We start from the raw sequence: 24,105 nt of genomic DNA, 5'->3' as shown, positions 1-24,105 counted from the left end.
TCACATTTTAGTTCATGTAATAGACTGAGAGCATATTAACGTGAACAGCCAAAGGTTCTAAGTTTTGGTAACGTTCTCTGAAGTAGCCTCCGTTGCAAAGTGATAATTAATCATAAAATTTCTCTTGAAAAGGTCGTCAAACTCGGCATGTCACATATGATCGTTATACTTGATCAGCGTGCAACTAGTGTTCAGCTTATACTAGTCCATCCTTATGTCTATAAACCGAGCGATTGAATCAATCTTACACTAGGGTTGACAAGAACCTTATTATTCTCCTAATTACAAAAAATGATAGAATATTTGTTTATTCCCGAAAACTTTTGTTCAAAATTGTAGTCTGAAACAAAGGTCATATCGGAGCTCATAAATAACTCGAGCATCATTTTCCACAGAAGATCCCTTTAAAACAAATGAAGTATCGAGCTAAAGCAGAACGGACGCAAACATAGAGATACCAATCAAAAAAAACAACAATGATGATATTGAGCAGAGTAATTCGATTGCCTGTCTTAAAGAGAGCGACTTTCTTAACTCGTTCTTTTACGGTAACTCCATTTTACCTAAAAAAACATAATAATACTAGTAAGGGCAAATCGAAACTCACAAAGGATATAGGATTAAACGCCAATTCACCAACAGGGACAGCAAACGATGATATCGACCTTTTAGAAGAAGCTAAAACACACTTTGACAAAACTTTAGAATTACATCAAAAGAAAATTAATGAAACAAGGCAAGGGAAATCTAACTCCAAGATCTTTGACAAACTTATACTACCTAATGGTTCCAAATTTATTGATGTTGCGACAACTTCATCAAAGGGATCTCATTCCCTATTAATTACTGTATTTGATCCAAAGGATACTAAGAATGTAATCAGTACAATATTAGGTTCGGGTTTGAATTTGAATCCAGAAAGAATACCAAATAATGATCAACAATTAAAAGTTCTACTACCACCAATGACAACGGAGACTCGTGAATTAATAATCAAAGAAATGAAGAAAAATTTCGAAGAGTACAAAAGTTCCTCTTTGAAAGTTTCTTTAGGTTTCATTAGAAATAATATCTTGAAGAAACTGAAAGCTATTCAAAAGAAAAATGATAGCGATAGGAAATTAATTGCAGATATTGAGAAATTACATAAAGAATATGTTGTAAAATTACAGGAACAATTCAAAAATAGTTGAAAAAAATAATCATGTCATGATATTTTTTTCTAACATTTAAAGTATATTCAAGGCTTCTTTTTTCCCTTCGTGATATTATGGATGTTACTCATTCTATCTTTTATATATAGTATATAGGCGTTGCAGCGAGTGTATATAAACTTTTTCATTTACTTTTATTTTTACTTTGAAATTCTATCATTATTTAGATTCCTTAGCTAAGGAGAGCAGTGATTTAATTAATTGCCATTTGGAAGTAGTATAAGAACCAGTAATGAAACTTTTAACAAAATTCCAAGATTTCTTGTCATTCTTAATGGGATAATCTAAAGGTGGAGGAATTTGAGTCTTAATAAAGCTAAACCTATCATAACAAACACTCTTTGCATTACATAAACGTAATAGCCCTTCTTCACCACCGAATTTTCCATACCCTGAACCATGAATACCACCAAATGGTAATTGACAAACATAAAATGTGGCGAAATCATTAATAGCAACATTACCTGTCTTTAATTGGTTAGCAACATAATTACATTCATCAAGATCTTTACCAAAAACAGAACCACCGAGACCAAATGGTGCAGAATTCGCTAATGAAACACAATCATTTGTATCACGAGCCTTCATAACACACATAATAGGACCAAATACCTCCTGTTGAGCAATATTCATTTCAGGTGTAACATCTATCAACAAAGTTGGTTTGAAATAATGGCCTTGAGGATAATTGGGATGAACATAAGGAGTACCACCATATATTAATTTGGCACCTTTACTTACAGCGTCTTGAACTAATTCCTCCAACTGTTTAAATCTGTTATTTGAAATCATGGCACCCATATCAATTATATCTAAGGGATTTGGTCTCGAGGAAGAAGAAGAAGAAGAAGATTGTGAATCAATGTCCGAACCTTGGCGTAATGGAAAAAATGTAATTCTGTCAGAAAGTATTTGAGTTAATTTCTCATAATGCTTGGCACTCACAATTATCCTTTCAATACCAATACAATTTTGTCCAGATGATTGAAATGTACCTCTCATAATAATAGATGATAAGGATTGCAAATCTGAAGATGCGAATGAATCCAACACAATTAATGAATCTTTACCACCCAATTCCACTACAACAGGGGTAATTGGATCTGCCGTACATTTAAGAATTTGTTTGGCAATAGGTTGACTTCCAATGAAAGTTAGAGATTTAAATTGTGGTCTTGATGTGAAATAATTGGCTGTATCATCATTAGAGTTCGGGGAGGGTGGTAAACAATAGAATAACTGAACTAAATTTGGTTCTTCATCACACGCGATAAGAGCCTTTTTAACTAAATCAATAAATATTTCAGATGACCATACAACTTGTTCTGAACATTTCATAATGATGGCATTACCTGTAACGATAGAATCTATTATAGGACCTAGAAGATTATGGAATGGATAATTCCATGATACAATCCCAGCTACTACCCCTAATGGTTCATATCTAATTTCTGCCTTCTTGTACCATTTCATAAAGAAATTAGTTGGTCCAGAACGTTTAGAAGGTGATAAGATCCTGGAAGAATGCTTAAGTAACCATGAAATCTTCTCTAAAGTGACCAAGATCTCACCCATAGATGCATCTAATTTCGTTTTCCCTGAATCTCTACAAGCAATTTTTGTAATTAAATCTTGATTATTTATAATGAAGTCATGCAGTGTCAATAATATTTTGAACCTTCTATCCATGGAAGAATTACCAAATTCAATTTGTGCTCTTTCAGCTTGCTCTATTTGTTCATCTAATTGTGATTTGGTCATTGATTTGAATTGACCTAATAATTGGCCCGTGGCAGGACAATAACTTTGAATTATTGTAGAATCTTGTTCAATTGTAATTGATGGATTCAATAATCTCTTACTTTTCCAATTTGGTCTAACAGCATCTGGAATTGGTATGGTAAATCTGGCGGGCTTAATCTTACCATTAGGGGTGAATTGATTGAAAAGCCATTTATAGAAGAATATTAGGGAAACGAACGTCAATATTAATGTTGTTGTTGAAGACTCTGAAAAGTATTGGACAATACGGTAAATGTAGTTAGAATTTCTTGGATCATTTTCGAATTGTAGTTGTTGCTGTTTGAACCATTCTGTTATATAATACTGCACTGTGGAATTTATATGATATAGCATATCTGGATTCAGATATATATTGGTCATTTGCCGTTGTAATCTACCAAGAATAAAGAGGAAATTATTATTAAACTTTTGCTAAAAGTAGACTACTCTTAGAGCTGAATTCCTTTTCCTTTATATATCTTGATGGTACATTAAGTCATAACACGAAATGAATGTACCGGTCATGGGTAATATCGGTTTCCTTGTTGTCCAAACGTTTGAAAGAAATCCTTTAAAGCGTTATATAAACTTTCGTTCGGTTTATCTTAAACTCGTTTAAAATCTTCAATGTACATACGAGAGTGATTAAACTTGGAATATGTGGTTTGAGAGATTAGTTTAGAACTAGTTTATAGTTATACTCCAAGGATCTTGGAGAGTATAAATTATATATGAAGTAATTATGAAGAGAATGTATGGGATATTCCGGAACTCGCAAAAACACAGATAATGTTATCATATGCAGGGAACCAGTAAGTTAGTGACAATAATGATGAAGTTCAAGCGATTGCTGCATTGACATGCACTTCTGCTGAAGGTTTGGTGACAGCTTCGATTAATAAGTTGATAACATCTTGTTTCTTTTGAAATGCGATTTCTTTAATTTCGTCTAATTCTGTTTGAACTTTTGATGAAGCTTCCTTCTCTAAAGAGTCTACACCTCCTTCATTTTGAGATTCGAACTGCTTTAATTCATTATCCTTTTGTAATTTGTAATTATTGATTTCTGTGGCCGCATCAGCTTTAGCTTGCTTTAATTTATCTTGTCTATATTTTCTTGCTTTAGAGACAATGTCATGAGCCTCCCTTTCAGCTTGTAATAAAGTGGCTATACCGTTTGTTGATTGAGACTATATTGAATGTGAGTTTAGTTGATTGAACTTTCCCCCATTGCCAGATTGAATGCCATAAGAGGTGCGGGAAGAAGCAACCATTGATAATTCACCGTGTTAGTACAGAAAAACAATATATTTATCTTAGAGCTTAGGAAGAAGCAACATACCATTATAATAGATATTCGACTTCGTTACTTACCACTCTGTAGTGCAAAAATCGATAAATATATAATTCATTGTTTCTTATGGTCTTTATAGTTACATATTATATATATAACGTTAACGTTATTTCAATTTACTAAAAAGAGCAGCCGGTAACACACTCCGTGCACCACACTTACGCTGGGGATGAACTGTACGTAGAGCTTTAAAACTCCAGAACTCGGACATACTGATAACCCAAGTCACCTAGATAATCAGAATGGTCTAGGTTTAGTGAATCCATCGATATTTTGTAATCAGTAGTAGTGGTGGTGGTGGGTGCTTTCACAGAAGTGGGAGTAGACAATTTTGTCAAGATATTAGTGATTGTTTGTATTTTTTCTTGGAAAGTTATCTTATTATTTGTATGAAAGACTTGACTCCCATTCGTTATCCCATCGGTGGATTGATCCTCACATTCAATCAATAATCCTTTAAACCCAGTGGATGAAAACAAATTAATAACCCTAATCAATAATTTGTTTGTTGTCTGAAATGTTTCACCACCTGTACCTTTTATTGATTGTCTTTGAGTCCATAGGTTAGATAATTTATTGTTCAATAAAACGTCAATGGGAATTGGATTTGTATCACTTATACATCCGTTGGATATCAATTCTGTAGGTATCTCGTTTTTTGATGCAGCCATAATCATGGCAATCTTAGTGTCATTCTTGATTAGAACGGTCTTATTATTCTGATGCGACAACGTTATCGAATACATCAATTTGGAATTAGAATTACTCTCCTGGATTGCGGTGGAGGTTCCGCTTGTCGTAGACCTGTAAGTCTTAAAATCTATAGACCATGTATCGAGGATATTGAGTAATGTATTTGATAATTCATCTTTAAATTCAGTCAATGTTGCTGGGGTAGCTCTTTCCATGAAGATCACACTATATCAATGTAGAGACAAGGAATAATATATATATACCATGTTTAGGCTATATGAGTTAGAATATTTGAACAAGATGTCAAAAATTGGAATGAAAATTCATGAAAAGAAACCAAAAACATACATACGCTGTTTTGCTTTGACTGGGATTTCGTGAAGTCATGTTCTAGAGTTTTCCGACGGTGATATTTAAAGTGTTTCCCCTTGGAAGATATGCAAAATATATCCATCCATAATCATCACATACATATAGCTGACAATGTCATTCCATTACTTATGGCAGATGGTCTAGTAATGTTAAGTAGTAAGAGTGGGAGTAGTACAATGGTCTGTCTCTCATAGCTTGAATGTGGTGTGTGGATGCACCGTGATTGGGAAATTTTAGTCGAGAAAGTATCACCAGAATTCTGTCTGGCAGAAGACACCCCAGAAGGGTTAGTTAGTTGACATGGTCTGACTGCCATTGACTAAAGGATTCTTAAAAGATCACTCTTATGTATGATACATCAGGTACTTGAGAGTATATTACGTGGTAAGAAACTTTACATTGCTCAAATATACCGAACCCTTTAAGGTAGAAGTAGAATCATGGATACAATCGACGTCATTGTCTTTTTGGCACTGCTTTTCGGTGTAGCACTATATCTTCATAGAGCAACAATAAAGGATTTATTCTTTTCTAATGATGACGAATTAAAGGCCATCAACTCATCTGGTTCTCGTGATTTACTCCAAGTCCTAAAGGAAATGAACAAAAATTATTTAGTATTATACGCATCACAGACTGGTACTGCTGAAGATTATGCTAAGAAATTCTCCAAAGAATTGATCTCAAAATTTGGATTAAAAGTTATGTGCGCAGATATTGAATCTTATGATTATGATTCCCTTTTCCAACTACCTTCTAATATTGTCATTTCATTTTTTATCTCTACCTATGGTGAAGGTGACTTCCCAGATGGTTCATTCTCTTTTGAACAATTCCTTACCACTCAAATTGATGATGAGGATAATTCATTAACCAATTTACAATTTACAATGTTTGGCTTGGGTAATTCTACTTACGAATTCTTCAATGGTGCTGCAAAGAAAGCTGTTAAATACTTGAAAGGTGCTAATGCAAATTTATTGGGTCCATTCGGTGAGGCTGATGATGGTTCTGGTACCACTGATGAAGATTATATCTCATGGACTGAATCTGTCTTGGAAGCTTTGAAAACCGTCTTGAACTTAGATGAACATGATCAAACTTTCGAACCATCCTTTAAGTATGAAATTTTAAATGAGATTAATGATACAGTATCATTAGGTGAACCTTCTTTACAGTATTTACCAATAAATGCAGGAAAACAGAACGGGATATCGTTCAATGAAGAAGGTATTCAAGTGGGTCCCTTTGATCAAACACATCCATATATTGCACCAATAACTTTCTCTAAAGAATTAATTAAACAAATTGGCGATTCCAAATTAGACAGAAACTGTGTACATGCCGAAATAGATATTTCTGGTTCCAATTTGAAATATTCTACTGGGGATCATGTTGCCTTTTGGCCATCTAATGCCATTGAAAAAGTCAATCAGTTTCTATCTATATTCAATCTAGATGGTGACTTAATTTTCAATTTGACTCCATTAGATAATACAGTTAAAGCGCCCTTTTTAACCCCAACTACTATCCGTACCGCAATAAGTCACTATTTAGAAATTACTGGTCCTATTTCAAGACAATTTATAAGTCAGTTAGTTCAATTTGCTCCAAATGAATCCATCAAGGAAAAATTAATCACATTGTCAAAAGATAAATTGAAATTCGCACAAGAAATTACATTTAAAAATTATAATATTGCTGATGCTTTAGTATATTTATCCGATGATGCGAAAGATGTGAAATGGGATTCTGTACCATGGAATTTCCTTATAGAAACTTTACCACGCCTTCAACCACGTTATTACTCCATTTCATCCTCATCATTAAGCGAAAGACAAACTGTTCATATCACAGCAATCGTTGAAGACTCAATAAATGAATTGACTAATGAAAGAACCTTAGGTGTAACTACTAACTTATTAAGAAATATAGAACGCGTTCAAAATAGTAACAATGCTGATGCCGAGTTATTACCTGTTCATTACGACTTAGACGGACCAAGGAATTTATATCAACATTTTAAATTACCGATCCATATTCGTCGTTCTACTTTTAAATTGCCAAGTAATCCAAAGACACCTGTCATCATGATTGGACCCGGTACAGGTATAGCGCCATTCCGTGGATTTATTCGTGAGCGCGTTAAATTCATGGAAAATAATCCTGATAATATCAAACTTGGTAAACACCTCTTGTTTTATGGATCAAGAAATGAAAATGATTTCTTGTATAAAGAAGAATGGCCACAATATGCTTCTAAATTGGGTGATTCATTTGAAATGATTGTCGCACATTCAAGAATCGGGGACAAGAAAGTTTATGTTCAACATAAAGTTAAAGAATATGGTGAAGAGATATTCAAATTATTGAACGATCAATCTGTAGGTGGTGCGTTCATCTACGTGTGTGGGGATGCTAAAGGGATGGCTCAAGATGTTCAAACTACAATAGTTGAAATATTGGCTCATTATCAAGATATTTCCATTGTAGATGCGCTTGAAATTGTCAAGGCAATGAAGACTACAGGAAGATACCAAGAAGATGTTTGGTAAGGAAAGAAGAATCTCATGATGAAACAACTTACAACTATTTTGCTATATTTGTTGAAGGAAAACTCCAATCTTTCTTTCTTTTCCCTTTGTTGATATACTCTGTATATAAATCAAACTAACATTACGTAACAACCACATATAAAATATATTTTATTATTCTTTTAGAACATGAAACATCCATACTTTCGCTACACTAAGTAGCTACTTTTAAAGCCTTTCACAGCACACTTCCGGCTCCAAGAAGCCATATACTCTAGTCTATACTTTTCTTCTCTTCTGCGTTACCTATCTTGACAAGGAATCATTAATTTCCAAGACAATCCCATTTTGGTCGTTCTTAAGCATCTTAACATGTGTCAAATCTTCCACGACGAAATCTGCCCCGGCATTGAATAGGACATCCTTAGGGAAAGTGGTAGTGATCCCAATAGTTAGAGCACCCATTGCCTTCCCGGCAAGAATACCTACAGGGGCATCTTCAAAAACAATTGTCTTGATTTGATCAGTGGCTGTCTTTAGACAAGTCTTCTCAGCCAATTGATCACGAGCTTTTGCGTAACCTTCTGGATCTGGTTTCCCTGTCTTCACGTCGAACGCAGTGATGAAAACATCAGGTTTTTCAATATCTCCCAAGATAGACTTGAACCAACCGAAGGCGATATAATGGGAGCCACTGGTCACAATAGCCCATTTTCTTTCAGTGGTGTCAGGTGAAGGGATATTCAATTGTTGAAGGAGATCTTTGGCACCAGGCACGGCGAAAACAGAATCGAGATAATCTCTTCCCATGGAGATTTCTAAATCTCTAACTGCTTTGTTATCAGTATTATCTAATGCAGGGAAGAATTTTTCTAGGATTTCACCTGTTTTGGAACCGTGGGAATGTTTGAATAGCTCTTCTGGGTTCACGCCGTATTCTTTACATAGGTTTCTCCAGACTGCTTCACTGGCTTTGATAGTGTTGACTAAAGTCCCATCTAAATCGAACAGACAAAAATCTACTTTGACTTTGTTTGAGTTTCTATCTTGTGTCATTGTTTGCTTGCAAATAAATAGTCGAGGCTACTTTCTTGTTGTTTTGGTTCGTGGGAGATGGTATCTAGACACAGGATGGTTTTGTCAATACTATCTTAAATCTGGGGATGCTTGCTAAGTCCATATATTATATATGTGAAAAAAAATGTCGTTACGTAATTTTAGTTTAGTTTTCTCGATCGCTGACAGGGCCGTACGTACCTCGAGAAACAGATTCTTGCTTCCTCGAGGCACTTTATTATTCCTCTTATAATGTCACAGTGTACGTCACAGAAATATATATAAACGTGCGGGGCATGGGTCCGTCCGCCTTTTTTCCTTTTTGTTCGGCAAACAACAATCCGAAAACAGACACTGAGGTTTATTTTGTCACTTTTTAATGTGACAGCTTATATTATTTTATATTATAGGTCATCTTAAATAGATATTATACGTATGTATCTGCTGGTGCAAGTTTGGTGCAGCACGTACGTGCGTATTACCGCTAGTAATGTATTGTACGTTGTTATACAACTTGGCCGAGCCATATGTACGTATGCATTTATGGACTTTGAGCAAACCTGTAGGGAAGAAAAAATAAAACCTTTTTTAAGTCAAAAAAACCATTTAATCTATTTATATGATGCATTGGTTAAAAAATGCTACTAACTAGGCAAGAATAATAGATAAGTTCTTCATTCTCGAACTGGATCGAAAATTTCAATTATAATACCGTCACTGTTGTTCTTGTTAACCGTGACATGAGTCAAATCTTCAACGACAAAGTCGGCACCCGCATCAAATAGAACTTCCTTATCATACGTAGAGGTAATACCAACAGTAATGGCACCAATCTTCTTCCCTGCGGTGATGCCCACAGGCGCATCTTCAAACACAACATATCTTGCTTTCTCTTTATCAAGTTTTAGTGTTTCGCATAATTGGTCTCGAGCTTTAGCATAACCTTCTGGGTCCGGCTTCCCATTTTTCACGTCAAAGCCTGTTATGAAGGTATCAGGTTTGCCAATTTCCTTTAAGATGGTATCGAACCAAGAATATGCCAAATACGGTGAACCTGAAGTAACAATAGCCCATTTTCTTTGTCCCACTTCCTTTGCAGACCCAGTTTCTTTATCCAATGAAATCAACAGATCTTTAGAACCGGGAATCAATTGGACGGTGTCTAAGTAATCATAGGCCATAGAAAGTTCCAGTTCTTTAACTGCTTTATTATCACTATTATCTAATTTTGGGAAAAATCTTGCCATGATTTCATTAGATCTAGCACCGTGAGAGTATTTAAATAATTTTTCCGGATCGACATCATATTCTGCACATAGTTTCTTCCATGCGCTTTCCGCAGCAACTGTGGTACTTACAATTGTACCATCCAAATCAAATAAGCAGAAATCAACTGTAAAGGAAGCCATGCTTGTACTATTAGTTTTCCTTCCTCTTCTTTCAAATTCGAACCAATGAAGACATCACTTCGAAACTCGTCATTCTCAAATGAGTGTTCAACATAATAGCTCCATGAAACATTTACTTAACGTTACGTATTTTATAGGAAAAGTATATACGAATTGTATGACTCCTATGCCACGTATTGAATTGGTTCCCGTGAATAAATAAGGTTGATAAAAGACTGTACACGGTGTATTTGACTTAGATTTCACCGTAGATCATAAAAACAAATATTCAAATGCGCTTTTTCGTAGCGGAACATATGATGATAGTTGCTTCAACAGTTGATATTTTAGAAGTGTCACTGTGTCAAAGTCTTGCAAGATAGCGCGGTAAATTCACTCAATATATTTATTTTCGAATTAGTACGGTAGACAGTTCTCCATGTTTAAAGTATTACATCATTGTATTTCTTGAGGACTACCATCTGGCTGCCCGAAATAGCGTAGTTCCTCTTTTAAACGATCATTTTCAGACTTGAGCTCTTCCAACCGGCTGTCTCTTTCCATTTTTACTTGACATATCCGATTTTCCAACAGTTTTATTCTCTCTTTAAAATCCCTTATTTGTTCTCTCAACTTCTTCCTTTCTTGCTTGAAACCCTCCCACTGAGCTTTTGTAAGCTCCTTTTCCTTTTCGTAACTCACTATTATTGTACCTAATTTTTCCCAACTGGAATAAAATTCTTTTGTTGCCATATATCCCAAACAACTTTCTTCTCTGTTACCATTGACGTCAGCATCAGAGCTATACTTTTCGTTTTGTGAATTATTTTCCGACATTATTTTTTCCTTTTACTGCACTCTATTGAAGTTTTCAATGAATTTTCTAGTTCCATTGATGGTGCTGTGATTATGTCATGATAAATTTAAAGATATTTTTGGATTGCTTTCAAGCAGGAAAGTATTGGGTATTATTTTTTCGAAATGCTATATTCTCTAATGTTTTATCTGTCGTCTCTGAAGGATCCGTGCGAAAACCCGCGACACAAACATATTCCTTCCTGTGGGGAATAATTTTAGAATTTTCTGAAGGGAACAAAACAAACATCGTGTTACACGTACAAAATGTGTGGGTTTCACCAATTTTTGAAAATTTTTGAGCGTATGGAAAATTTTTAGATAGATTAGATGGCCTGGCTATTGAAATCTGTAGAAGATAGAATAGTTATTAAAGAGTCTTAAAAAGCTATAACAATAACCTTTATTTATTTCCTACAAGTTCTAATTTTGCTTTAAAGAAACTGACCAACTTCGCTCAATAAAATGTCTTCTCCGGTCATTGGTATCTCATTCGGGAACACTTCTTCCTCTATTGCTTACATTAACCCAAAAAATGATGTCGATGTCATCGCTAACCCAGATGGTGAACGTGCCATCCCATCTGTTCTATCATACGTCGGTGAAGACGAATACCATGGTGGTCAAGCTTTACAACAACTAGTTAGAAACCCAACAAACACCATCATTAACTTCCGTGATTTCATTGGTTTACCATTCGATCAATGTGATATTTCCAGATGTGCTAACAGTGCACCAGCTGTGGAAATCGACGGTAAAGTTGGTTTCGTTATTGCTAAGGGTGAAGGTAAAGAAGAAAAACTAACCGTTGATGAAGTTGTTTCTAGACATTTAAATAGACTAAAGTTAGCTGCTGAAGATTATATCGGTCAAAAAGTTAACCAAGCTGTCTTAACGGTTCCAACCAATTTCACTACTGAACAAAAGGACGCATTATCCACTGCTGCCGATAAAGTCGGGTTGAAGATTGTTCAATTCATTAATGAACCATCTGCTGCCTTATTAGCACACATTGAACAATTCCCATCCGAAAAAGATTGTAACGTTGTTGTTGCTGATTTTGGTGGTGTTAGATCAGATGCTGCTGTTTTTGCTATTCGTGGTGGTATTTTCACCATCTTGGCTACTGCCCATGATAACACCTTAGGTGGTGACAATTTGGATGCTGAGTTGATTGAATACTTTGCAAAGGATTTCCAAACGAAGACTAAAACTAACCCAAGAAAAAATGCTAGATCATTAGCTAAATTAAGAATTAATTCTATTGTCACCAAAAAGACGTTATCTAACGCTACTACTGCCACCATTTCTATTGATTCATTAGCTGACGGTTTCGATTACCATACATCTATTAACAGAATGAGATATGAATTAGTCGCCAGTAAAGTTTTCGGTAAATTTGGTGAATTCATCAACTCCACTATCAAGAAGGCTAACTTAGATCCATTAGATATTGACGCTGTCCTATTGGCCGGTGGTGTTTCATTTTCTCCAAAATTAGCCACTAACTTAGAATATACTTTACCTGAATCTGTTGAAATTTTAGGTCCAAGCAATGCTAATGCATCCAACTATCCAAATGAATTAGCTGCTTCTGGTGCTGCCTTACAAGCTAGATTAGTTGCCGACTATGATGAAGATGAATTGAAGGAAGCTTTACAACCAATTATTGTTAACACTTTACATTTACAAAAACCAATTGGTTTAGTTGACAGTGAAGGTAACTTTGTTCCAATCCTATTGGCTGAAACTTCTTATCCAGTTCAAAAGAAAATAACTTTGAAGAAGGCCTCTGGTGATCTATTGATCGGTGTTTACGAAGGTGACTCCACTATTGAAGAAAGAACTGTTGATCCAGCAGAAAAGAAAGCCAATGAAGAAGCCGATGAAGATGAAAGTGAATGGTCCGATGAAGATGATGAACCAGAAGTTATTAGAGAAAAGAAATACACCCTATCTACCAAATTGATGGAATTAGGTATCAAGGGTGTCAAAAGTGGTTTAGAACTTGTTTTCAATATTAACAAAGATGGTAAATTGACTGTTAGTGCAAGAGATTTAAAGACTAACCAAGTTGTTAAGGGCGAATTATAAGTATGATAAAAATAAAGATAATGAACTCAACATTTGTAACATATAAGGTCCGTATATAGAATCTAAAACCTACGTAATTTATTCAACATTACACAATATAAATATGAACGATAAGTCTCATAAATCCAGACAAATAATACTTCATAAGCCCTCACAAAAAACAACATTATCCGTATGCTAATATATTGCCTTTATTTATGCGAACGACAATAAGCAGATACAATTGTGTTTTTACTAACTATGTTTACTTCTAACCTTTTAACAACTTCCGCCGTCAGGTGGATTGAATAAGCATGTGCCGAGCAGTCTCTCTCCACTTCAAGTCTAACAACATTGTTGTTCAGTGGGGACTTTTATTGTACCGTCAAAAGTCCGAAAATCTATCAAGCGCGTCCATTGCAGGCAGGGCTGAGACGGATTAGGATTAATGGATTGAAAAAGCAAGGATTGGGCGCGAAAATTTTGAAAAAAAGGTAGGGTAGAAATCAAATTTTAAGGATTGAGAACAGGGTTGGTCTATTCTGGCCATGGTTTGGGGCATGGATTGAAAAAAAAAATGAAAAATAGTAGTCGTATAATATGATTTTTATAATATTTTCTCATAAATTATATAATAAAAAAATGGATTGGATTAGGATAGACTTTGGGTTAGGATAGGATTAGGACTGGATTGAAGATTTTCACCGGGGATTGAAAAAAGGTAGGGTAGGCCCAAAATTGCTTAGGATAGACCAAAAATCCTATCCGTCACAGGCCTGCGTCCAACGAGCTGGCGGGATTTCCATTGTGTAGAAAATTTCGGAGTTGGCCGACGCCAACACAAAAGGGAACGATGCCGAAACGAGACAGCGCAGTTGCATCCTTGGCCCCAAATTGTATAACAACTGGGTTTTGTTTAAAGATAAAAATCATAAACCGGCGATATTATTTTGTGGTTTCATTAAGGATCAAAAACATCTTCAAACCAAAAAAGCATGCAAGTCATTATTGAAAAAAAACAACCTATAAGAATACCGCTTCCTTTTCCAGAGGTTTCTTCCAACATTTTTCTGATATTCTTCTTCTTCCTTATGTTTCAGATTAACAATGATATAAAGAAAATATTAACCTTATAAAAAAAGCCGTGCAATTAAAAAATACCTTATATTACGTTTTATTGACCCGGGTCATCGCTTGTGGAAAAACTATTGATGGCTCTGCTGATCTTTCAGAGACCCCAAATGTAGAAGAAGAGGCAAGAATGTATCTTGAAGAGCGTAGGAAAAAGCATGCAGCAAAATTATTAGAAGAACTAGACTCAATCACGGAAGAACAAAAAGGAGAGTATACTGCATTTCAAAAATCCTTAGATGAACATAAAGGTATGGAGTGGTTTGTAGAGAATGTGAAAATGACTAAATTGGATGAGGGATTGTTTAACTCTCTGAAAGATATATTAAAAGTAACAATTCCAGACTCCTAAAGTCTCTTCGTACAGATTCTGGGATAAAATAAAACTTAGAGACCTCGGTATTTTCATTTTTGCTATCGGAAGTACGAATATATTTGACGACCTTCGTGATAATTAGTTTTCACATTGATTTAAGTCTCTCTCTATAGCTCATATATTCTCATCTTAAAAAAAAAAAGAAAGTATTCTTCTCAAGTATAAATTCTATCTATCTTCGCCCATAATAAAGGCCGCCAGAATTCTAATTTAATTGATTTATACTACCAAAGATCAACGGCGCGATTAGAATTTCACTTTTTGCTGTCTTATAAGCGGGCAAATCTGTTCGAGAAAAAAACACATTATCGGCCACTTCTGGCCCGTCCAAAAAGAAATTCTTTAACGCATTATTGAAATCTCAAAGGCGTTTATAACAAAAATCGAATATATCTAGGAAGAGAAGACTATCTAGGAGGACTGAATTTTGACAACAAGTCTAACACCTTCACAAGGAAACTCTGCCAAGAAAAAAGAATACCAAAAAAACGAATAATACCAAATGACCGTGGCAAAAAGACCAATTATTCATATCCTAGGGTTAGGGTCCATGGGGACTGTCCTTGCTGTTGACTTAATCAGATTCACTAATGCCCTTGTTATCCCATTATTTAGATCAAAAGAAAAATTAGACAAGTTCCAGATCGAAGGGCACTCTAAAATTAGCATTCGTAAGCTTTACGAGGAAAAGAAACCCTTAGTTGAATGTAAAGTTGAAGAAGCACAATGTCCGGAAACATTCAATTCTGGAATCATCGAGAACTTAGTTATAACCACCAAGACTTATCAAACGAAGGAAGCTTTGGCTCCTTATTTGAAATACATTAATTCCCATACAAACTTGATCCTTATTCAGAATGGACTTGGTGTTCTTGAAGTATTGAAAGATGAGGTTTTCGTTAATAAATCTGAAAGACCACAATTATTCCAAGGTGTAATCTCTCATGGGGTTTATCAAGAATCTGGGTTCACTTATGCACATGCCGGCTGGGCAGGTATGAAGGTTGCACGTTTACCATGGAATGATGATGAAATGATTCAAACAAATTCTTTAGTAAAAAGGGATTATGCAGAGAATGAATTAGTCAACTTATTGATGAGTCAAACATTTGCCAAGGAATTTGGTATGGAACATATGAGTTATCAAGAAATGTTACTCGGTCAATTATTTAAATTTCTAGTCAACTGTTGTATGAATCCTGTAACTGCTATCGTCGATTGCGTGAACGGTGAAATGGTCGACTACTGTGCGCCCGTTTTCCGTTCCATTATCGACGAATGTTTAACCGTATTAAGAGTTGCATACAAACCATTATTTGCGTATGAAAATCAATATAAGGGCAACGAAGATTATGTTTCTTTGACAGTAGATTCTATCTTGAATACTGAGCACATGGTTAAAGAAGTCATTCGTATCGGATGTGATATTAATGAAAGAAACAGTAGTTCAATGAGACAAGACACGCTTTACCTTAGGGACACCGAAATTGATTATATCAATGGGTACGTAGTTGATTTAGCAAAGAAATACGAAATGGGCGCTGCCGCCGCTAATGTTAATAAAACAATCTCTGAATTAGTTAATTTGAGATTAGGATTAAACAGAACTAGGGCTCAACAAGGAGATTGGAGACAACAATAAATAGTTATTTCGAATGATGCACCGCATGATCTATATATTATGTAGCAGATAAAAGCAAGAAAAGAAATTTATAGATTATGACATCACAGTGCGAGTATTAACAGGACTCGTTTAATATTATATATTATAAAAAAAACTCGGTAACCAATGTCTAAACGCTGTTGTATAAATATTCGCTGTTGTGTGACGTTCTTGACAGAGTCGATTTTTCTTTATTTTTCTTTAGCCTATATATAAGTTTTGCGAATATTCCAAATTCCTTGACCGACATTGTTCAGTAGGGTTGTCGCGGCCAAAAACTTTACAAAGTTGCTGACCCTTGTGCTTTGCTAGAAGATTTTCCACGGAAAAATAAAAAATAAAGAGCAAATGGGCACTTCAGTTGTTTATTATGATTTCTTAATTCTAAACTTTTCTTAACTTACTTTCTTGTGCAGGACAGAATAGCCTATAGACTATAATAGATGGCATCAAAGGTAACATAAGTACTGGCGCTAATCATTAGAATAGTAAATGTGCAAAAAACTGTTACAAATACTTATTCTGAAGAGTATATGCATCCTAGTGGCTCCATACTACGAAGTCCGAACAGAGCTAAACTAACACGGTCATTCTCAATGATCTGTTGCTCACAGTATAAAAACAACAGAAGTGCAGCAATTGTTTGCCAATATCGTAGAGACCGAAAAGAGGCGTCTATAACGTACGATTCTCTTTAAAAATTCGGATATAAGGATTTTCGGATATAAGGATTTCAATTTGGCGAGTCTGCTGTAGCTAGAAACGCTTATGTGAAGAAATATTTTTCATCAAATGGGTCTATCAAAGACTTGTTTGTTGCTGGTAAGAAACTGTATGACAAGAAATAATTTTAGATCTATCATGTATCATGACGAAACCACTTGAGAAACAACATTTCTCTATTGCGATAGCAGTGACAGTTATGCATAAGCTAATAAATCATAGTTTTATCTTCAAATTAAACGACAAAAAGAATATCTAAAACGTTTAGAGCCTTGAATGTTTTAAAGAATGAGCGGAGATTATGAACAATCAAGATATTCCTGCAAACCTTCTCTTCTCACCAAAGGTTAAAATTTGGAGCAGAGAAAGCAATTTATGCTTGAGATACCTTTCAAACAAAAAGCGCATTTATCCTTGAAATTCGTTGATTCTCTTTTTAGCAATATAGCTACTAAAACAAAGATATATAAATGTTTCCATGACAGACGGAAAATAACAACGATGGGAAGAAGGATGAAACAATCGTAAAAATTGCAATTGTATCCTGTGACAATCAATTCTATCACCACCAATTCTCAAAAATCGAATGGGTAAATAAAGGATGATGTCACTACCAAACAGCGTAAATTGTTTTTATTAACGAGATTTGGTTTGCACTGTGATGTGTGAGGCAAGTAGCGTCTTATAGCCGCATTCCCCAACGAATGGCTGAAAAGTTGATGATGGAGAACATGTATGTATTTTAGGTCATGCGGCTTGTCTGCTTCAGCAGCTATCTTTCTTGATACCGAATTCTGTGCCTAATATCATGGTTTAATTTTAATTCATTCATTATTTATTTTATAAAGTATTCTTTATTTCCGCGCTATTAGGTTTGAATATGAAGAAATTTATTTTTTTATCTCCGAACTAATCAAGTTTATAAGGTTAGTTTCTAGACCTTAAAGTTATAGATTCTTACCCTAACAGGAGTATCTTTACCCTCGATATTAGCTAACTCCCCTAACGACCAGAGCTAGACAGTTTGGCGTTTACAAACCACGTTGGATTTTAGCGTAAACACCCACTGGGGAATTTCCTGCAAAATTAGTTGGCGACAGTTTAAAAATGTCCGTATTAACTGGAGTTCAGTACGTTGATTCAAGACATTTGGTGGAGTAATAGCAAATAAGAAGAGTTTCGGCTGAAAGCAACTTCGAAATAACTGCATCCATAAAACATGGTAGATGCTTCTGGCACTCATGCAGTAGAAACTGAGAGCAAACCCAATTTATCGTCAATGTCAAATGCATGCGGTCGAAATGGAATAAGCGCTGTGGCAATGCCCATCGCTCTAGCAGACCTTCCTATTCAAAGCCAAATGTCGGTTCTGAATAAGAAGCTTGATATCATCTCAAAAAGATGTGATAGAATTGAAGGTATGATTTTTACTAGAGATGACACCACTTTATCTTCGGTGAATGATCTTTTCACAATTGTGCAAACATTATTGAATACACAGGCCATTCTCGAAGAAGAGATGAATAATCTCCAGGAAACAAAAACAAAAATTGATATGAGAGCTATTAAGCGATTAGAAAAGATCTACACGGAATTACCGGCAAGCAATTCTGAAGCAAAGCAAAATAATCAGGACAATAAACAACAATACATGGATTCCAATGGTGAAGCCAATGAAATTGACAAGCGTGCCTCCAACACGAATGCCAATATAACTATGGATGCTAATCATACAACCGAATCAGAAATATCCGACGAAAGTATAGAGGTGCTAGGAGAGCAGTCTCCACTGCATTCAACCATAATACCTACCACTATAAATTTATCGGAAAATGCGTTGACCCCAGGAACTAAGATGTTGGTTGGAACAAATTGTGCACAATGCTTGAAAGCAAAAACTCCGAGCTTTATCTCCAATGGCAGTGACATATTTAGAAATACTACAAGCGCCAATGAGGGATCAGAGAGACAAGGTTGTTCTGTCCCAAGTGAAAATATCTCTGAATCTTCACCAGGTACTGATAACAAAACATCTACTCAATCAAAAAATACAAGCCCACGTAGCATCAAGGAGGTGGCTCTTAGTAGTAACCAACAATTATATTACGAAAAGTTGAAGGAGAAATGGGCATCGAACTCAAAGATTGAAAGAAAAGTAACACAAGAGGCCCCCTCAGTAAGTGAGAAAAAAGCTAATAATGTACGGGGATTAGATTCCATAAATAAACAATATAAGGCTCCAACTTCCAGAGAACACAGTAATGGGATTGCGGGCTCCCAAATCTCTAATGACAGTAAAACCGTGCCGAGTGTACTGACTGGTTGCAATAATTCGACTACTACCTCGACTTCGACGTATAGCAAAGTTGCTGAGAATGAGTCTATCCAGGCCAGTCCTGTAATGGGATCTGTACTTAAAGAAGATGAGTCTGCGGCTTTTGAAGGAGAAGAAATAATGAATTTACCTACTATTGCAGCACAGAGAGCATCTCATTTACATGATAAAGAGGCTTCTTCTCCAAAGAGGACGAAGGAACTAATACTTACCATTCCTAAGGTCAATAAAGCTCCCTTATTCGAGGAAAAATTCGGTGAAGAAACGGGCAAGTCGCCAGATAAAAATGTGCCAACTATTTTAACTTTCAATACTAACCATTTAGATGGAAAGAACTTGACAGTAAAATTACAAGCAAAAGCGAAGGAAATCAACGAAGAGGAGAAGAAGATATTAAAAAATATAAATTTCCAACAACTAAAAAGAATCACCGTGAAGTATAAAGACGAAACCAAAGTCATCATACCTATCAATACGACGAGCAAGAGCCGGCCATCCATGAAGGAGAGCTCACCAACACAATACTGCCCACCTCTCAAGGAAGCTTCACCCTCAAGACAAAGTAAATCCCCGTCACCATTATCGGTGAAAGATAAGTTAGTATCGCCGAAGAAGGGTCTGATACCGTCACAACTCCCAAGCTACACCGAGAAACCGCTTATTACATGGAGGAAACAGGAAGTACCGCCAGAGCGAGAACTGTTCACATTTGATGGACGGTATTATGTAGATAAAGAAAGTAAGAAAATGGTTACAGCGTCGACATTTGTCGATACGCATTACACCTGGCTTAAAAAAACTGCAAAACCTTCGACTCAGAAAGACAAAATAACAACTGTCCCAATGTCTGCAATGATAAGAGATGAAAGTCTTGATGCTACACATGTTTTAGGTAAATGCATCATGGATAAGCATTATCTTCATACGTTGGAATTTTTCTTTCTGGAATTTATCTGGGAAGATCGTCTTATTCAATTGGGGCTGGAAGTGGAGGATGATCCGAAGACAGTTAACTTCCATTATTTATTATTTTCCACTATAGTCCACTGGAGAGATGCTGCCCGAAAGGAAAGAGGCCTAGAGAGCTATACAATTTTACATGCCGTTAAGGAACTGGAACATTTTAGATTGGCTCTCAAAAAATCTGTATCATGGTTTTACAGGAACACAATTTTGGTAGAGGACCTTCTAAATACATACCTTGAACAACCTGATGTGAATTGGATGTATTCGGATAAACAAGCGTTGCCTATTTTGAACAGAGACGGTCTGAATGAGAATAATATAAATGAGGCTCTAGAATCAGCCCTTGGTATAACCAAAGCAAATGATAGATCGAAGATAAGTAAGGGAAAGAGTTCTCATCCGCTTCTCCAGACATGATCTTTTTACTATCCATTCCATATATTATAAACAGTACTTACCTCGGGAAAAGGAGGGGTTTACTACCATATATTCTTCACAACATATTACGGCACGACAACACAAACATTGCAAAAGGTCATTTCTTAACGATTTCGGCTTTTGCTGGTGAGAAAAGTCGCTATATTTAGCACCAAGATTGTTAATTAACGACATTATTTAGTTATTTAGTCATATACTTACCTCAGCACAAATCAAGATAATGTTTTTCTGTACTCAAGTCAGATTCACCCAAGTATAACCAGAATAATATATCAAAAATAGTTGCTGTCGTTGAAAAACTATCTTAACTTATATAATAAGTACTATCTAGCACAAAAGGATTCAGCTTTAAGCGTCGTAGGTTGATACTTTGAGCGTACATGTATTATCATACATTGCTACTTTACTGTTAAAGAAACTTCATGGTGTTGATAATAGAATGAGGCATCACTGCCTTATTTAGACTACAAGAATCTAGCCACGGAGCAAAGAAATAATGTTTACACGTGATGTTAGACTAACGATTATATTTCCGACATGGTTTTCACAGGATTAGAAGCTTCGCGCCAACATGAACACAAAAAAAACAAGTTGAAGATGCGAGCACCGGGCTGGAGACCCTAACAGAGAGAAGCACATCAAGAACAAAATTCATACAGTATGAGAACCGACCGTCTCTAATAAAGAAAACAGTTATAATTAATTTTGCAACACCCTCAGGTGATATATTAGCGATAAAACATGTTAGTGGATTTAAATGTTGAATGGCCACAAAAGTCCTTCAAAGAATCGATCAAACCAGAAGATCTAGAACGTCTTAGAGCTACACTATCTACTCTTTATACCTTGGGTTATACCCACACAGCGTTGAACTTTACAGTCAATCACAGCGATAAATTTCCTAACAATGTAAAGGATATGAATCCCATGAATATTCAAGAGTTGTTTGGTGATTTCATGAAGGAAACTGGGATGAAAATTTATTCAAGAATCACTCTAGTCATCGATGATCCATCAAATGGTCAATCTTTATCTAAAATTTCCCAAGCGTTCGATATTATTGCAGCATTACCGATTAGTGAACGTGGATTAACTTTAGCCACTACTAATCTTGAAATTGATTTATTGACATTCAACTACGGCCAACGATTACCAACTTTCCTGAAACATAAAAGTATTTGCAGTTGCGTCAATAGAGGGGTGAAAGTGGAGGTTGTATATTCTCACGCGTTAAGGGACATTCAATCAAGAAGGCAATATGTGCAAAATGTTAGAAGTGTTATAAGAAGTTCAAGATCAAGAGGGATTGTGATTAGCAGTGGTGCTCAGAATTCTCTAGAATGTAGAAACATCCTTGGTGTTTCCAGCTTGATTAAATTGCTTGGTTTAGAGAGCGATAAATGTACCAAAGCTATGGGTCAACTAGCGTCACTGGTCTTACTTAATGGACGATTAAGAAATAAAAGTTATAAGCAAACAGTTGCTATTGGAGGCGGTGACTCAGATGTCGTCAATGATTTGGAAGGTATAGATGACAATAAGAATATCAAAATCGTAAAAAGATCTCTATCTCCTGCTGAAGACAAATCAGGTAAAAAAAGGAAATTATAATATGAGACTATTAGAATGTGTACTGTGACACTCTTTATAGACTATATTTATTCATTATCAAAACTTGTTTCGGCATCATCTATAACAACCTCACACCGCATAATTAAGCAATCACTTTCAACGAGATTGGAAAATTTGTAGTAATTTTAGAGATGAGATAACTTTTAATTATAATAAATAGCTTAATGAATGGTAAAATAGAAAGCAATTAAGTTACCAATAACAATATAAGGTTTATCAAGGCATTGATATTATATTATTTTCGAGCAAATAATCCGTCTTTTTAGAAATCAGCATTACCAACGAAATATGGCGAAAGAAATAGAGATTTCCAATTCAGAATCAAAATTTTTACTTGAAGCACTAAGGCAAAATTATAGACTTGATGGACGTTCATTTAGTCAATTTCGTGATGTTAAAATCGCATTTGGTGACGAATACGGTGATGTTACTATAGAAATGGGCAAAACTAAAGTTCACTGTAGAATCAGTTGTCAAATCACTCAACCATATGAAGATAGGCCATTTGAAGGTTTATTTTTAATATCGACCGAGAATTCTCCAATGGCTGGACCACAATTTGAAAATGGGAACAATACAAACGAAGATGAAGTGCTGATTGCAAGAATTATTGAAAAAGCTGTGAGAAGATCAGGGGCTTTAGACATTGAAGGTTTATGTATTGTTGCGGGCAGTAAATGTTGGGCAGTTAGAGCAGACGTTCATTTCTTGAATTGCGATGGTGGATTTATCGATGCCTCGTGTATTGCGGTCATGGCCGGTCTACTGCATTTTAGGAAACCTGATATTACTGTCCACGGAGAACAGGTGATAATGCATCCCGTCGATGAAAGAGAACCTGTACCTTTAGGTATATTACATGTACCAATCTGTGTCACATTCTCCTTCTTCAATCCCATGGATACTGAAGAGAATATAAAAGGTGATACAAATGCAGAAATTACCATCATTGACGCCACATTAAAAGAAGAGCTGCTAAGAGATGGTGTTTTGACAGTAACTTTAAATAAAAATAGGGAAGTAGTACAAGTCTCGAAGGCAGGTGGCCTTCCAATGGATGCATTATCTTTGATGGAATGTTGTCGTAAAGCGTACGCTATTACGGAGGAAATCACAGATAAAATCACGTACGTGTTAAAGAAGGATGAAAAACGCAGGAATAAGTTTGCTGATTTGCTTACTTCAGAAAATGCCCGTGAAACTTCATAATATCTGTTGTAAATAGGCGAAAAATAGCCATATAGCATTCTTTATTCAATAATAATATTAGCATTTAGATGTTATATTTTTCCTTTAAATATATATATATATATTTATTCGTAAGGTGCTTCTCGACCATCCTGGCTATCGAGGTCTTTGAATGTATTCGCGGGACCTAAAAATCATAAAATCTGCAAGCGTACATATAATTCCAACAAGTGAAACCTTCTCTAAGTAACGCGATCTTAGTTCAGTAATCTAAAGGTGAAGAAAGGTTATAGAATAACCGTATTCAGGTCCTTGAAATCATTTTTTTAGAC

At 35.5% G+C, this 24,105-nt stretch overlaps 12 protein-coding genes across 12 annotated transcripts; 7 read left to right on the top strand and 5 right to left on the bottom strand.

Annotated features, from left to right (window-relative positions):
* Window positions 1-476: 476 nt before the first annotated feature.
* Window positions 477-1,193, top strand: RRF1 (Rrf1p; the record flags this gene model as incomplete). The annotated part of the gene is made up of 1 exon (XM_003669070.1): window positions 477-1,193. The coding sequence occupies one exon, from the start codon at window positions 477-479 to the stop codon at window positions 1,191-1,193; it is 717 nt and encodes a 238-aa protein (XP_003669118.1).
* A 180-nt stretch (window positions 1,194-1,373) lies between these two features.
* MSC7 (meiotic recombination directing protein) lies at window positions 1,374-3,377 on the bottom strand (the record flags this gene model as incomplete). Its single annotated transcript, XM_003669069.1, has 1 exon — window positions 1,374-3,377. The coding sequence occupies one exon, from the start codon at window positions 3,375-3,377 to the stop codon at window positions 1,374-1,376; it is 2,004 nt and encodes a 667-aa protein (XP_003669117.1).
* A 458-nt stretch (window positions 3,378-3,835) lies between these two features.
* On the bottom strand, window positions 3,836-4,341 carry VMA10 (H(+)-transporting V1 sector ATPase subunit G; the record flags this gene model as incomplete). The annotated part of the gene is made up of 2 exons (XM_003669068.1): window positions 3,836-4,186; window positions 4,339-4,341. 2 exons carry the CDS (start codon window positions 4,339-4,341, stop codon window positions 3,836-3,838), a joined length of 354 nt encoding a protein of 117 aa, XP_003669116.1.
* Window positions 4,342-4,538: 197 nt separating this feature from the next.
* On the bottom strand, window positions 4,539-5,258 carry SRB2 (Srb2p; the record flags this gene model as incomplete). The annotated part of the gene is made up of 1 exon (XM_003669067.1): window positions 4,539-5,258. One exon carries the CDS (start codon window positions 5,256-5,258, stop codon window positions 4,539-4,541), a length of 720 nt encoding a protein of 239 aa, XP_003669115.1.
* A 597-nt stretch (window positions 5,259-5,855) lies between these two features.
* Window positions 5,856-7,970, top strand: NCP1 (NADPH--hemoprotein reductase; the record flags this gene model as incomplete). The annotated part of the gene is made up of 1 exon (XM_003669066.1): window positions 5,856-7,970. One exon carries the CDS (start codon window positions 5,856-5,858, stop codon window positions 7,968-7,970), a length of 2,115 nt encoding a protein of 704 aa, XP_003669114.1.
* A 285-nt stretch (window positions 7,971-8,255) lies between these two features.
* On the bottom strand, window positions 8,256-9,005 carry NDAI0C02100 (HAD family hydrolase; the record flags this gene model as incomplete). Its single annotated transcript, XM_003669065.1, has 1 exon — window positions 8,256-9,005. The coding sequence occupies one exon, from the start codon at window positions 9,003-9,005 to the stop codon at window positions 8,256-8,258; it is 750 nt and encodes a 249-aa protein (XP_003669113.1).
* Window positions 9,006-9,679: 674 nt separating this feature from the next.
* NDAI0C02090 (HAD family hydrolase) lies at window positions 9,680-10,414 on the bottom strand (the record flags this gene model as incomplete). The annotated part of the gene is made up of 1 exon (XM_003669064.1): window positions 9,680-10,414. One exon carries the CDS (start codon window positions 10,412-10,414, stop codon window positions 9,680-9,682), a length of 735 nt encoding a protein of 244 aa, XP_003669112.1.
* A 1,299-nt stretch (window positions 10,415-11,713) lies between these two features.
* On the top strand, window positions 11,714-13,342 carry SSZ1 (ribosome-associated complex protein SSZ1; the record flags this gene model as incomplete). Its single annotated transcript, XM_003669063.1, has 1 exon — window positions 11,714-13,342. The coding sequence occupies one exon, from the start codon at window positions 11,714-11,716 to the stop codon at window positions 13,340-13,342; it is 1,629 nt and encodes a 542-aa protein (XP_003669111.1).
* Window positions 13,343-15,330: 1,988 nt separating this feature from the next.
* PAN5 (2-dehydropantoate 2-reductase PAN5) lies at window positions 15,331-16,470 on the top strand (the record flags this gene model as incomplete). Its single annotated transcript, XM_003669062.1, has 1 exon — window positions 15,331-16,470. One exon carries the CDS (start codon window positions 15,331-15,333, stop codon window positions 16,468-16,470), a length of 1,140 nt encoding a protein of 379 aa, XP_003669110.1.
* A 1,963-nt stretch (window positions 16,471-18,433) lies between these two features.
* On the top strand, window positions 18,434-20,932 carry NDAI0C02060 (uncharacterized protein; the record flags this gene model as incomplete). The annotated part of the gene is made up of 1 exon (XM_003669061.1): window positions 18,434-20,932. One exon carries the CDS (start codon window positions 18,434-18,436, stop codon window positions 20,930-20,932), a length of 2,499 nt encoding a protein of 832 aa, XP_003669109.1.
* Window positions 20,933-21,694: 762 nt separating this feature from the next.
* Window positions 21,695-22,564, top strand: RPP1 (RNA-binding RNA processing protein RPP1; the record flags this gene model as incomplete). Its single annotated transcript, XM_003669060.1, has 1 exon — window positions 21,695-22,564. The coding sequence occupies one exon, from the start codon at window positions 21,695-21,697 to the stop codon at window positions 22,562-22,564; it is 870 nt and encodes a 289-aa protein (XP_003669108.1).
* Window positions 22,565-22,873: 309 nt separating this feature from the next.
* RRP45 (exosome non-catalytic core subunit RRP45) lies at window positions 22,874-23,794 on the top strand (the record flags this gene model as incomplete). The annotated part of the gene is made up of 1 exon (XM_003669059.1): window positions 22,874-23,794. One exon carries the CDS (start codon window positions 22,874-22,876, stop codon window positions 23,792-23,794), a length of 921 nt encoding a protein of 306 aa, XP_003669107.1.
* Between the last annotated feature and the right edge of the window lie 311 nt (window positions 23,795-24,105).

The sequence above is a fragment of the Naumovozyma dairenensis genome, chromosome 3 (assembly GCF_000227115.2).
Source record: "Naumovozyma dairenensis CBS 421 chromosome 3, complete genome".
Lineage (NCBI taxonomy): Eukaryota > Fungi > Ascomycota > Saccharomycetes > Saccharomycetales > Saccharomycetaceae > Naumovozyma > Naumovozyma dairenensis.
The sequence above is the reverse complement of the archived record's forward strand: the minus strand, read 5'-3'. Positions and strand labels throughout refer to the sequence as shown.